General features: G+C 38.0%; 1 protein-coding gene across 15 annotated transcripts in view; it reads right to left on the bottom strand.

Moving 5' to 3' along the window:
* The window catches only part of MLLT6 (MLLT6, PHD finger containing), a 180,112-nt gene that overhangs the window by 56,061 nt on the left and 110,649 nt on the right, over positions 1-13,402 (bottom strand). For all 15 annotated transcript variants that reach the window (XR_015733804.1, XM_034415653.3, XM_087892107.1 and 12 more), the window contains one exon: positions 8,297-8,398. Coding sequence is in view for 14 of the 15 variants with exons in the window: in XM_034415653.3 (XP_034271544.1) it covers positions 8,297-8,398 (102 nt within the window). In the remaining variant the exon portion in view is untranslated. The remainder of the gene's footprint in view (positions 1-8,296; positions 8,399-13,402) is intronic.

Raw genomic sequence — 13,402 nt, 5'->3', positions numbered from 1 at the left:
TGTACTTATAACTGCCATAAAGAATATCAGAAGCTACTTATTTGTATCTTTTTTTCTTTTCTATTTCCATTTTTCCTTTCTTGCCCTTTTAGCTTTCTCTTTAACTTCTTTTTTTCTTTTTCTTGCTTTATATCTATTAGTTTGTATTAGTTTTAATCTTTTGTTCTAAAAATCTTTATTTTACCTACCTACCTACTTACCTACCTATGTATAAACAAACCATTGACATGCCTTTATGATCAAAGTTTGTAAAATGTCCAGTTAGTTTATACTAGACTTGGACATTTTGCATCTCAGGAAAAAGTTTCAAAAGGAAATACTATCTTGAATTAAGCTACTGAGATTTGTTACAATCAGATTGGTTAATAGGGAAAGGGAGTGTCTCACAGTGCAGTCCAGGAAGTATTGTTCCTCTTCAGGAGATGCTGGGCATTTATGTCTCACTGTGCCAATTCGTGAAGTTTACTGTGGGTCACATCCACTCTATTCTTTTGATTGGATGACATTGGTACTCTACACAATAATTCCTGATATTGGCTGGCCTTTTGGTGTAAATGTGAAAACCTTTTTTACTACACCTTCTGTCTGCATTCACCATATGTCTACTAACCTACAGAAATTGCCATTTCTCCCTGGCCTTTTTAATGTATTTATTTCAAAATATTTAAAGAATAAAATAAACAACTACATAAAAGGAAAAAAGAAAAGAAGATACCTAATGGGTGGAAAATATAATATCAGTAAATAAACTACGAATTTACCATTGTCATAAAATTTAGAATTCATTATTTCAACTATTAAAAGCCAATCAATTATATTAAACTAAAATCATTGTAGCATTTTCAGAAATAATTATAAATCATTACAAAACTTTAACCAGTAACAGTTATATTGATACAATCACTCTCATTATCTAAAATAAATGTACATGACTTTATGAAAAGGGGAAAAAATCACTAAAAACATTAAGTTATAAATTCCCACTTATGTATCCAGCTGGTGATTACTTCGAATTATTTATAATTGCTTCTGGTCACCATCTTCACATCAAATATATCCTTTTAAAATTCATATTCTGAGTATTTAAGTTTGGTTTGTGTGTGATGTTTGTGTGTGTGTGTGTGTGTGTGTGTGTGTGTGTGTGTGTGTGTGTGAGAGAGAGAGAGAGAGAGAGAGAGAGAGAGAGAGAGAGAGAGAGAGAGAGAAATTTTTGCTCAAATTTAATCAGACTCCTGTTCTAGCTGTATCATTTCAACTCATAGTAAGTACAGTAGGTTAGTATTTATAGCTGTTACATAACTGTATGTTACTTTTTCCTTTAATAAGAATACTATGAAATTTGGCAGTATAAGCAATAAATACTCATCTGTAAAAATATTGAATCTCACCCCAAACTTAAAAAAAAATATATTTTCAGAATAAAATGCGTGAAAAAAATATGCATATGCACAAATGCACATATACCCAACTTGCTATGCAGTTTGTAATTAGGCTGTATGTAAATATAGTCCCCTGAGTAATTCTGAGCAAGAAATATTTTACAGTGCTTCAGATCACAGGCACTTTGCCATACTAATACAGATCCAGACCAAACAATTCATCAACTCTCGCATCTCCAGTATGAGCAATGTTGATGTTTTGCCTTTTTATCACAAATTTGGCAACTGAAGGTTGAAGATTTGCAGTAGGAATGTCAGGATCGGTGATGCTATTGGAGAACAGCTGTCTTAAGCTGTTGAACTCAGGAAGTCTAATTGGAAGAGTGTAAGATTAGGAGCGGAGGGCAGCTCTTTGTGCTCATTTGCCAGCACTTTGACTTAGCAATGTTTTCTTTGCTACTTATTAGTGCTGGTGATGGGAGGAGAGGTTAAAGCATCTTGGTAAAGTGCAGCTGTGGTTCACAATGAATAGTAATTTAAATTAATTGTGTTGTGAACCAGTTGAGAAATCTCTGGGGATCAAATAGAACCCCAGAACCCCAGTTGCCCAAATTTAAAGCTGTCATGGGCAACCAGATATTCTCCAGATGTTCTTAAAAATTTATAATTCTTAAAAACTCTGCCCACTGCCTAAGCAGGCTGTTTATAATGTACGATGGGTACTAGGCAGTCACCTTCTATTTTAATATCTACTGTATGATGTTTGATCAATTGTGAAGTCCTTGGGGTTCTGCAAGCAAACAATTCCGTTGTTTGCTTGCAGACCCATTCAAGATAATGTCTGCAAGGAAGCAACCAGGTTTAGAGAGCACCAAGGATTCCACAGTTCATCCCTGAGCTATATATATTCTTTTCTGTTAGATAATCATTTGCCTGCAATAGTCTTTGTGCCAGCAGTCATGGTAAATAAAATATGTGAAAATTTTATTTCCAGATTATTTACAATTTGTATTACTTTAAGATAGGAACTGTTACTAAACCTAATCCATAAAAAATGTAGTGGCGTTACTATAGATGTCAATCTATTGCCCATTGTTGTAGCTAGCCACTAAATCTTTATAAAAATACAGTTTTAATTCATGCCCATCAAATATTTTTTCAAGCTGGAAATTAAAAATAAAATAAATGACTAGGCTTCTTTTGGGCAAACACTCTGGCAACAGAATTAAATTAAACCAACTGGCAAAAATCTGATTGGGTTAAATCCAATTAATTTAAACTGGTTTAACTAAGGCAGATGGCAGTTTCCCAGGAATTATTCAAACAAGAATAGCAGCAGGATTCCTGGGGTAAAATAGTTTATGTATATAATAAGTGAGAGTGAGTAGGCTCCACTGACGACATTCCAGTTTGTGTGTGTGTAGATTCTATACAAACAGAGATGAGGCTTCAAGAACCACAAAACAAATTCTGCAGAAAATGTTAGCATATATCTTCCAGCAGAAATTTTGCTGCTGACCCTGGTAAGTGAGCCCATAAACCACAGGTGATCACAAGTCCTTTATTACAAAGGACAGTCCTTCATTTTACAACACTGTCCTTTAGATTTATTTTTTCAAAACTCACCTTTGTTCTTTATTTTGATCATTTAACTTTAGCTATACAAATGATTTTTATTTTATTTATTTTATATCAAATTTATCATTTATCAAATGATACCATTTAATGCACATTCCTTTGAAAAATATGGAAATTGATTGCCTTTTTAAAATAAAACTACATATATTATTTAATTTTAGATATTTATATTAAGTTTTTGTAGTTTTTCTCTTCCATGTTCCTTTGTAAAGCAAAATCATAAATATGAACAATTAAAATGTTTAGGCTTATGAACAACTTGCAGACTTTTTTTCAGGTTTGTTCTTTGTTTTTTCCATGAAAATATGGTCAGTGTACATAACCCTCATTGTAAGATATCTAATAAATCAATAGGCTAAGGGAACAAAATGGCTATTGATTAAGTTCAACCTATATGTGCTCATTTGCCTATTAATTGCTGTTTATATGACAACAAAGAAGGCTATGTTAACTTTCCAAAGAACTGCTAGCTCACTGGTTGGAAGAAAGTTCACAGAAAGGCAGCAGAGAGTAGAGAGGAAGGGCAAGAAATTATGGGCTGCATGAATTAACCTCCCTGGTAGGATTGGCTAAAAGGAAGATGCCACAGAGCCAGTCCTAGATTAAAACTACCACCTAAATCAGCCATACACTCAAAAATTGAGGAATTCCTTCTGTTAGTTAATCAGTCCACATCTTCTAGAACAGGGGTGTCAAACTCAAGACCCGGGGCCCAGATCTGGCCCACAGAGTGCTTAGATCTGGCCCATGGGGCCATCCTGGAAACAGCGAAGGACCAGCATGTAGTGCCTCTGCCAGTGAAAATGGAGCTCGCGAGGGCTGCCGGCAGCACTCCCAAGTTTTGTTTTTGTTGGCAGAGGGTTGCAGGAGGCTGTTGCAGCCGAAACGAACCTTGGGAGCCTGTTTTCGCTGGGACATCGCTCAGGCCACCACAGGTGCCCCTCATACCAGTTGGCCATGCCCACCCTGACCACGCCTACCCCAGCCCCCATGGTCAAACACAATCTTGATGTGGCCCTCAATGAAATCAAGTTTGATACCCCTGTTCTAGAACAATGGGCTAGCCGGATCCATCTGGTTTGGGAAGTAACACATTTCCGAAATGGTGTGGGAAGCCATCAGAAAATCCGGGAAGAAAAATCTAATGTGAATGTGTGAATCAACACTACCCAAGTGGATAGAACAAGAGTTCTGTCTACCCCATACACAGAGAGCCAGAAGCAAAGTGAGACAGTTACGACAAAAGGTACACAAATATGCTTTATAAACAAACAAGCAAATGATATTCAGAAAAAACTCAGACTGGTTCTGCCATAATTCATGGGATATAAGAGGGAGGGCAGGGAAAACATTGGCAGGTTTTCAAGGTACTGTTAGTATAGCCTACAAATATAGTTCCAATCAAACCTGTAGAGTCAGTTTCCTAGTCTGTCCTACCTCAAAGGATTGACAACATTCTAGCAGGGATAAGAAATGTAGTACAATACATCTGGAGGTTACTACAATGGAGAAATGCTGACTTAATAGCTTTTCTCAACAACGGGCTGCTTCAGCTGAGGGACAGCAGCAAAATCTGGAGGTTTAGACCAAGCGACAGATTGGCATTATTAATTCAGCTAAATCTTTCCTTGTACATTTTACAGACTCCATGCCCCATCCCATGTTTTATTTTATGACTGGGTTTGCATAGCAGCCATTTTATAAATTCATCTCTTCAATTCCAAGTATGTCCACCATCAATTAAAAAAAGAAAGAAAACATCTATTAGCAGATCTATTTGGGACTAAAACCAAGGAAAAAGTACAAGTCTGCAGGAGGTTTTGTCTTGTGCAGTCATCTAGGAAGATGATATTCAAATGAAAGGAGAAAACAGTTTGCCAGTTTCATAGATTATGTTCTCTCGTTTCTGAATGATTTTATTGTCTTATTTGGCAAATATCCTAACTTTTCATTTGGAAGCCTCAGCGCTCCTTTTTAAAGATCCATTATAAATTTGTGTTGCAAGGAATTTAAAAATAACCCTTTGCTGTAGGGCAAAAAATATCTTGCTTTTTATCTGATTGAAAAATCAAGTTCATACCTCAGGGCGCCAGTGAATGTTATTCAGATTTCTTGTAGCAGAATTTGGGAATAAAATATCAGAAGCCCTGGATGTAGGAAGGACTGCTCACCATCTTTTGAAGTAAGCAATGTAATATACTGCTCAAAAAAATAAAGGGAACACAAGCAGAAGACATCTGAGATCTGAATGAATGAAATAGCCTTATTAAGTACTTTGTTCTTTACATAAAGTAGTTTATACACTGCTCAAACAACTAAAGGGAACACAAAACTACTGTATGTAACGAACGAAGTATTTAATAAGGCTATTTCATTCATTCAGATCTCGGATGTCTTCTGCTTGTGTTCCCTTTATTTTTTTGAGCAGTGTATCTATAGTATCATCTAAAATGGCTTAAGTATATCAGTATAAGACCTGAAGTTTGGTACCAGTGTATTAGATTTGCTATTAATTTTTAAAGGTATGCTTTGGTTAGGGCATATTTGCTCTAGAGCAGTGATTCTCAACCTTTTCTTTACATGGACCCCCTTTAAAATTCCTTTTGTGGCCATGGGCCCCCAAGATCTAACTCAAGATTCAAATCATAACATTTCTTCAAGCCTTTGTGAACAACCTGTGACTACATCACATATTCCAAGTGGTCTGCAGACCAAGGTTGAGAACCACTGCTCTAGAGCACCTTCTCTTCTCAAACTGTGTGCATTTAATTTAAATTAATAGGAGAAATCTTGTTGTAAAGTAGGCATGCATTGAAACAATCAACTGCTTAGAACTTCTAAAAGTGTTCTGTTTATGATACTGCCCAGCCCAGAACCAAATAAGCATTTCCAAGCAAGAGTGTCTGTTGAAGAGAGCAAACTAGGGATTCTTACAGGTAGTCCTTAACTTAGAACCATTTGTTTAGTGACCATTCAAAGTTATAACGGCACTGAAAAAAGAGATGACAATTTTTCACAGTTACAACCATAGCAGCATCCTTAATCATGGGATCAAAATTCAGATGCTTGGCATGTATTTATGATGGCTGTAGTGTCCCAAGAACATGTGATCCCCTTTTGTGACCCTTTGACAAGCAAATTCAATGGGGAAATCAGATTCACTTAACAACCCTATTACTAATTTAACAACTGCAGTGATTCACTAAACAACTGTGGCAAGAAAGGTCATCAAATGGGACAAAACCCACTTAACAACTGTCTTACTTAGCCAGGGAAATTTTGGGCCCAATTATGGTTGTAAGATGAGGACTATCTGTACTTAATCTGTATCAGATGATGGACACAGGTACAGAATTATGGCATTTTGGGTGATGTTTTTACATACATCTTGTCATTTCAATGCCTATTATGGCAAGATGCTGCTGTTTTCAAGTCAAAATGAGTTTGCAAGCTTAAGACTCAAGAAACAGGTAGGTAGTTTGAGAACGATTGTTGCTTGTAGCATATACAACTCCTGTAACTAAGTTGTGCGAGGTTTGCGTAACTTCCAAACCCTGCCATTTGGCCTGAGCTGACAATAGGACAAAAGAGACTCCACTGATAATGGAAAGCAACACTTCTCAGAACCACCTTCTACTGCATTCTTTTCAAACTATTACCTATTTCCAGCCTAAATATCCCCCAAAATGCATTACTTTCACATTATGCTTTAGGGCAAAAATGTCTGTGTGCAAGCATCTAGCTGTCTCGAATCAGATTAAATACCAGAGTGGCAGGACAAAGAAACAGACTGAAAGATGAGTTTTTACACATAAACATTTCTTGCCAATCCTTTCTTGAAAAAGAAGATGTAGAAATGAAATTTCTTCTAAAGGTTTTGTATGTCCTTGTTTTGCCTGGTAATGGCCAAGGCTGATATTGAGACGTAATCTGGGTTCGATCCTAGCAAACAGAGACTGCATTTCCCTCCTGGTTTAATAGTAGACAGAAAAAGACAAAGAGAAAGTAAAGCTTTGCCATTAAGTTATTAATGCTACAGGAGGCTTGAACTGGCACATGTGCTTCAAGAACGAGTTAGGACATGCTTCTAAAATCACTGGAGGGCTCAGCTTAGTGTTTGTATCATTAGCAGCCAACAGCTGCAAAATGGGATTCTTGTGACTTGGAGTTTGCCAGGCAGTGAGGAAGTGGAGGGTAGGGAAAATGTAAACAATTAGAAGCAGAAACAAATTGATGTGGAGTTATGATTTTCTTTTCTTATTTTTTCCCCTTTCCTCTCTCTTATCTTTCTTCTATTCTTAAAAGAACTCTCAAAAAGGCTGTATATAAAATTCTCATTCTGCATTTAAATTTAAACAAGTGAATTCTCTAATGTGGAAAATCAGAATTTTACAAAATCAACATGTGTTTGCTTGCTGCACTATATTTTTAATAGCTATGGGGAACCCTACAGTATAATGACGTGAATGATTAGTGCTCATTTCCAAATTTCATCATTTATAAATTCATCTTTGGAGCTATGAAGCCGTGGTACAGAGGTGGTATTCAGCAGGTTCTGACCAGTTCTGAAGAACTGGTACAGGAAATTTTGAGTAGTTCGGAGAACTGGTAAATAGCACCTCTGACTGCCCCGCCCCCATCTATTCTCTGCCTCCCGAGTCCCAGCTGATTGGGAGGAAATGGGGATTTTGCAGTAACCCTTTCCTGGAGGGGGGTGGGAATGAAGATTTTACAGTTTCCTTCCCCTGAAGTGGGATGGGAATGGAGATTTTACAGTATCCTTCCTCTGCCATGCCCACCAAGCAAAGCCACGCTCACCAAGCCACACCCACAGAATTGGTAGTAATAAAAATTTGAATCCACCACTGTCATGGTGGTACAGTGGTTAGAATGCAGTACTGCAGGCTATTTCTGCTGACTGCTGATTGACAGTTCAACTCCCACCGCTCAAGGTTGACTCATCCTTCCATCCTTCCGAGGTCGGTAAAATGAGGACCCAGATTGTTGGGGGCAATATGCTGACTCTGTAAACCGCTTAGAGAGGGTTGTAAAAGCACTGTGGTACATAAGTCTAAGTGCTATTGCTATTGCTATGAAAAACAGTCCATTTTAGACAAAACAAAAAACCCTGTGTTTTGGGGAAAACTGAATGCACATCCAACATCAACTACTGCATGAAGATACTTGGGCAAAGTCTGGAGTAGACACAGACTGCCTTTGACTGTAAAAAAAACCCCTCAGAACTCTGTTATAAATATCTTACATGTATTTCTTGTTACCTTCTCAGTGACTATAGGTGTGGAAGACAGTGTGAGATTTGTGGGTTCAATTTCTGAATGCTTCTTGTGCTTCTGTTTAGGCCTTTCTTTGTCTTTTCGACTCTGTAAAAGAAGATCAAAAATACAGATAAAGTTTTTGCCTTTTCTAGCAACAGGTGAAAAAGTACAGGTAAGGGAAAACTGATACAGGCAGAAGGGTATAGTTTTTCTCCTTTGCCATCCATTACAGCCTTGTCTTCATTCTAGAGCAGGGGTGTGAAACTCAATGCCCGGGGGGCCAGATCTGGCCCATGGTGTGCTTAAATCTGGCCTGCAGGGCCACTCTAGAAACATCAAAGGACTAGCTCACAGTGCCTCTGCCAGTGAAAAAGGAGCTTGGGAGGGTGGCATGCAGCCCTCCCATGCTCCGTTTTCAGCTGCAACAGCCTGCTGCCACCCTCTGCCAGCGAAAACAGAGCTCAGGAGAGTGGCGTGCAGCCTTCCCAGGATCCGTTTTCAGCTGTGACAGCCTCCTGCCACCCCCTGCCAGCAAAAATGGAGCTCTCCATTTTTGCTAGCAGAGGGCGGCAGGAGGCTGTCGCAGATGAAAATGGAACTCGGGAGCCCATTTTCAGAGCACTTGGGAGCCCTGGCAGAGCGCTTGGGCCACCACAGACACCCCTGACATGAGTGACGTCAAGTTGAAGGAAGGAAGAATCGGAGTATTACAACATATGGGGGCAATTTTATCAATGGATAGAGACTGAATATAGACAATAGACAATGTAAAAATAAGAAACATGGGAAAAATATGTTGTAATACATTAAATTTAAATGTAAGAAGAAAGATAAATATGTACTAAGAAAATGATGATAAATGTTGAATATGACGACACAAAAATTTGTGTACCCAGAGGTTACACTGATTGATTAATGATGAATTGTTTAAAAATAAAAATTAAAAACTTATATATATATATATATATATATATATATATATATATATATATATATATATATATATATATATATATATACACACATCTATCTATCTATCTATCTATCTATCTATCTATCTATCTATCTATCTATCTATCTATCTATCTAAGTTGGCTATGCCCACCCCGACCCCCAAGGTCAAACACAACCCTGATGTGGCCCTCAATGAAATCAAGTTTGCTACCCCTGCTCTACAGCATTTGCCAAAAGAAAATTTGCCAAAAGAAAAGAAAAAACATGCCCCCACTTCCAGTTTGCCTTACTGTCAGAAAACCCAAACCCATGTTAGGTTCAAAAAAGACAAGCAAGAGACCACTGCTCACATCCCTTTGCCACCTGAGGGATTACAGATGTGACTTTTTTTTAGCCTTAATAAAATTATACCAAAAATTTCCTTTGGGCAATGCAATTTGCAAAAATCAGACAATACTCTTAAATCTGTTGAGGATCCAGCAAATTAATTGGTTAAAGTACTTGGTAAAGATGCTTGTCCACGCCAGTCTGTGTGAAAGGGCTAATTCTTCTTGTAAGACTTTAGGATACTTCCAAATAAGGTTTGGACAAATTACATTTGTGAGGCAGCCAATCTGCCTTTGGGGATCAGCAATTATTTTTTATTTTATTTTTCTTCTTTTCCCATGTGCAAGACTTTCAGTTTTCCTTCTAACTGTGCCCTGGTTAAAACAAGGATTTGCTGCTGTGAATTTCAATTTCTATAATACGTCAATTCCTTGATGATTCATTGCTAATTTTTATTTTTGGAAAATGCTCAGTAGTAGAGCTTAGGCTGCGCATTAAGAAAGAACAGATAGCAGGTTATGTTGAAACTCTGTGCCTAAGAGTTTATTATTTAGTCACTGTAGAGTTATGAAACTACATTCTTGCACTGGTAGATGACCTGAAAGTGATCTGGTTGGACGAAAACATCCTTCTTGATCCTCTTGGATTCCCCAGGAGCATTTAATATGATCATCAGTCATGTTATTCTTCTGGGCTGCCTGCAGGGTAGGAAGTTCAGCCCCTGTTTTCTGCTCTTTTCCTGAGTGGATGATGGAGGAGGATAAGAGTTTGGCTGGTCTAAAGGCTACTCCACTGGAAGGTGCTACAGCGTTCTTCTCTATCTTCTCTTCTATTTAACATTTAAATGAAGCTGTGGAAGTAGTCATTGTTAGTTTGAGATGATATTTATCTCCACATTGGGACAAAACAATGTTGTGGGTGGAAGTCCTGATCCAATATTTAGGGGCTGTAAACTCTTGGACAGGGAAAAAAAATGCTCAGGTTCAATCCTAGCAAAGCCGAGTTACTCTTTATCCAGAAACCAGCTGGTTCTTTCTCTGCTGCTCTAGTGTCTTTTGATGGAATCACACTGCCATTGAAGAAGCAAGTCCATGCTTTGGAGGTTGCATTAGACTTACGGTTACTGCTGGACAGTTTGATGGAAGGTTTGTGCCAGTTGTGCTCTTTTCTGGAGGAAGAGGCTTTGACAATAGTGACCTATGCCACCTCTTAGTCTGTTCCACCTGGACCTACTTCTGAAAACTTACCCATGAGGTAATGACTTTTGCATTAGAGATGAGAGCTGATATTTTGAGAACAAGTTGTGGTCCCCCCACAAAATGGTAGCCTGTTGAGTGCCTTCCTCTAACCTCCCATGATGGTTCCTGTTATCTGAGAAGCTTATTTTGGCTTCTACTTTAACTTTAGGCACACAGACAGATTTCAAAACAAAGCATAGATTGTAGCTCTTACTGTTTTTATTTTTTAATAATGCCTATGTGTATATGTGATGAGTAGAGATATGCAGGAAATAAATGTATGTTGGAGGTTGGCATTTCCTTTGCAGAATCAAAAAGTAGATAAAAGCAACAAATGATCAACAGCAAGCAAGGCAAAAGCCTGGCAGGCACCAAGGAGGTGCTGTGGTTCCACAGGTTTTGGAATTCAAGAAAAATTTAGACGAGGAAAAACAATTTTATAAACAATATAGTCACATATCTGGTTCCCAGTATTTCCAGATAACCATACATAGTTCAAATCTATGCACTGGATTGTTACCACATTCAGTAGATATTGGTCCCAGTAAATATTCATAAACCTGCAACATCAAATTAGATTTGTTTATATCAACAAAAGATTACCAGCCATTTTTAAGTTATTGTTCTTCATTTATAATTCATATTAACATAAAATATCCTGGCTTCATTGTTTTTTTGCTACTTTGGAGTTTTCAGCTTAGCTTTAAAAGGTACATGTCAATATTGGTCCTAATGTCCTTTTAAACAGATGCAGTTTTAATCTCCTAGCTTAATATAGATCATTTATCCCAAATTGAGGACCCAAATCATTGGGGGCAATATGCTGACTCTGTAAACCGCTTAGAGAGGGCTATAAAGCGATATATAAGTCTAAGTGCTATTGCTATCATAGATATGCCTCTCTCTCTCTCTCTCTCTCTCTCTCTCTCTCTCTCTCTCTCTCTATATATATATATATATATATATATATATACACACACATATATATATACACATATATATACACATATATATACACATATATATACACACATATATACACACATATATACATACATATATACATATACATATACATATATATATACATATATATATATATATATATATATATATATATATATATATATATATATATAACATATGAACTAGCTTCATATGTCCTATCAGAGGCAGAGGAAATGGGGGCAGGGTAACATTAAGAATATCATTGCTGTATATCATTATTATATACATTATTATTATTATAAATCCTCCTTAAATGCCAAATAGAGCATGAAAGGTGAAGGCATGTAAACTAAGAATCACGTACAGACATGCTTAAAGTATGGATTTCTTCTCTGTAGGTACAAAAATACTCATGGACTTGTCGCTTTGAATGTTAGTGGCAGTATCTTAGAATAAAACTGAAAAATTCACTCAGCCATTCTGATATACACAGCAGTATTCCCCACTTCACGTTTTCCCTTTTGGCTCTCAAGTACCTGTTTACCCTTCCTTGAGAACTTTCACTTTCCTTCAGTATACATTGCAGACACCCAGGTACCCATAAAAACTTGTTTCCGTATCTGCCTGCTTTATGCTAAACTTCTCTCCCTCCCCCCACAACACATATTGTCATTAGTTAGAAAATCTGAGTGGAGGAAGGGGTGCTGCCATGCTTTGTGTGTCTAAATAAAAGGCCACCCCTACCTTCACACTCCTTTGCAGCTTCACACTCCTTTGCAGCAGAAATTGCCCTGGGAATGCCTGGATTTGCAAATCGCACTGGGGCTGCCAAGTTCATCTCACTGCCCAAAGTTCACCAACAAGAAGTCTCTCTCTCTCTCTCTCTCTCTTTCAGTCTCTTTTTTTTAAACACTCAGTGCTGGGAGTTTCAAGCAGCTGGGGGTTGGGTGGCATTGGAGCAAGCACAGAAAAAGGCCGATAGTTAAATGAGAAGGGGAAAAAAAGTAAAGCAAGGACGGGGAGGAGGAAAGGGAGCTCTCATCTGAGCACAGGAAGGCGGTGCCCTTGCTGCACATACTAACTTGTAGATCTCCAACGTCAGGGTGAGTGAAATAGGAGCTCTTCAGATGCCAGCAAGGGCTTACCCCCACCTTCCGTCCCCAACTCTTCCTGTAAGTCTGGGCACTGAAGGAAAAGCAGACAGCGCTGGGCAATCAGATATGCTGGTGTGCCCTGCCTGATGGGCTGCCCTTCCTCTTCTGCAAACAAGGACAAGCCTTTATCTGAATGCAGGCTCCCTCACCCTCAGCTTTGGTGAAACATGATAGCCTAGCCAGGAAAAATGCGTGTGGAGGGGTGGGTGAATATTGCACAAGGAGGGGGGCAAACTAAGTATCTCTGAATCACATGCAGGGCAGAATTTTAACTAAGATTCAATGCTGGAATATTATTTTGGAACACAATTATTTTAATTAAGGTTCAATGCTAAATATTATTTCAGAACACAGTGTTAATGTCAAAGATGGTAGAAGCCCTTAGTATGTGCAAAAATATCCCCCCCCTTTTTTTAACCCTCCATCACACTATCTGAAATGAAACTTTCAATTCTGCTCAGTCACAAACTGTAAATCAGTTTTCTTGG

Source organism: Pantherophis guttatus, chromosome 4 (genome assembly GCF_059756535.1).
Source record: "Pantherophis guttatus breed Tessera chromosome 4, ASM5975653v1, whole genome shotgun sequence".
Taxonomy (NCBI): Eukaryota; Metazoa; Chordata; class Lepidosauria; order Squamata; family Colubridae; genus Pantherophis; species Pantherophis guttatus.
Note: the sequence above shows the minus strand (reverse complement) of the source record. Positions and strands in the feature narration are given on the sequence as shown.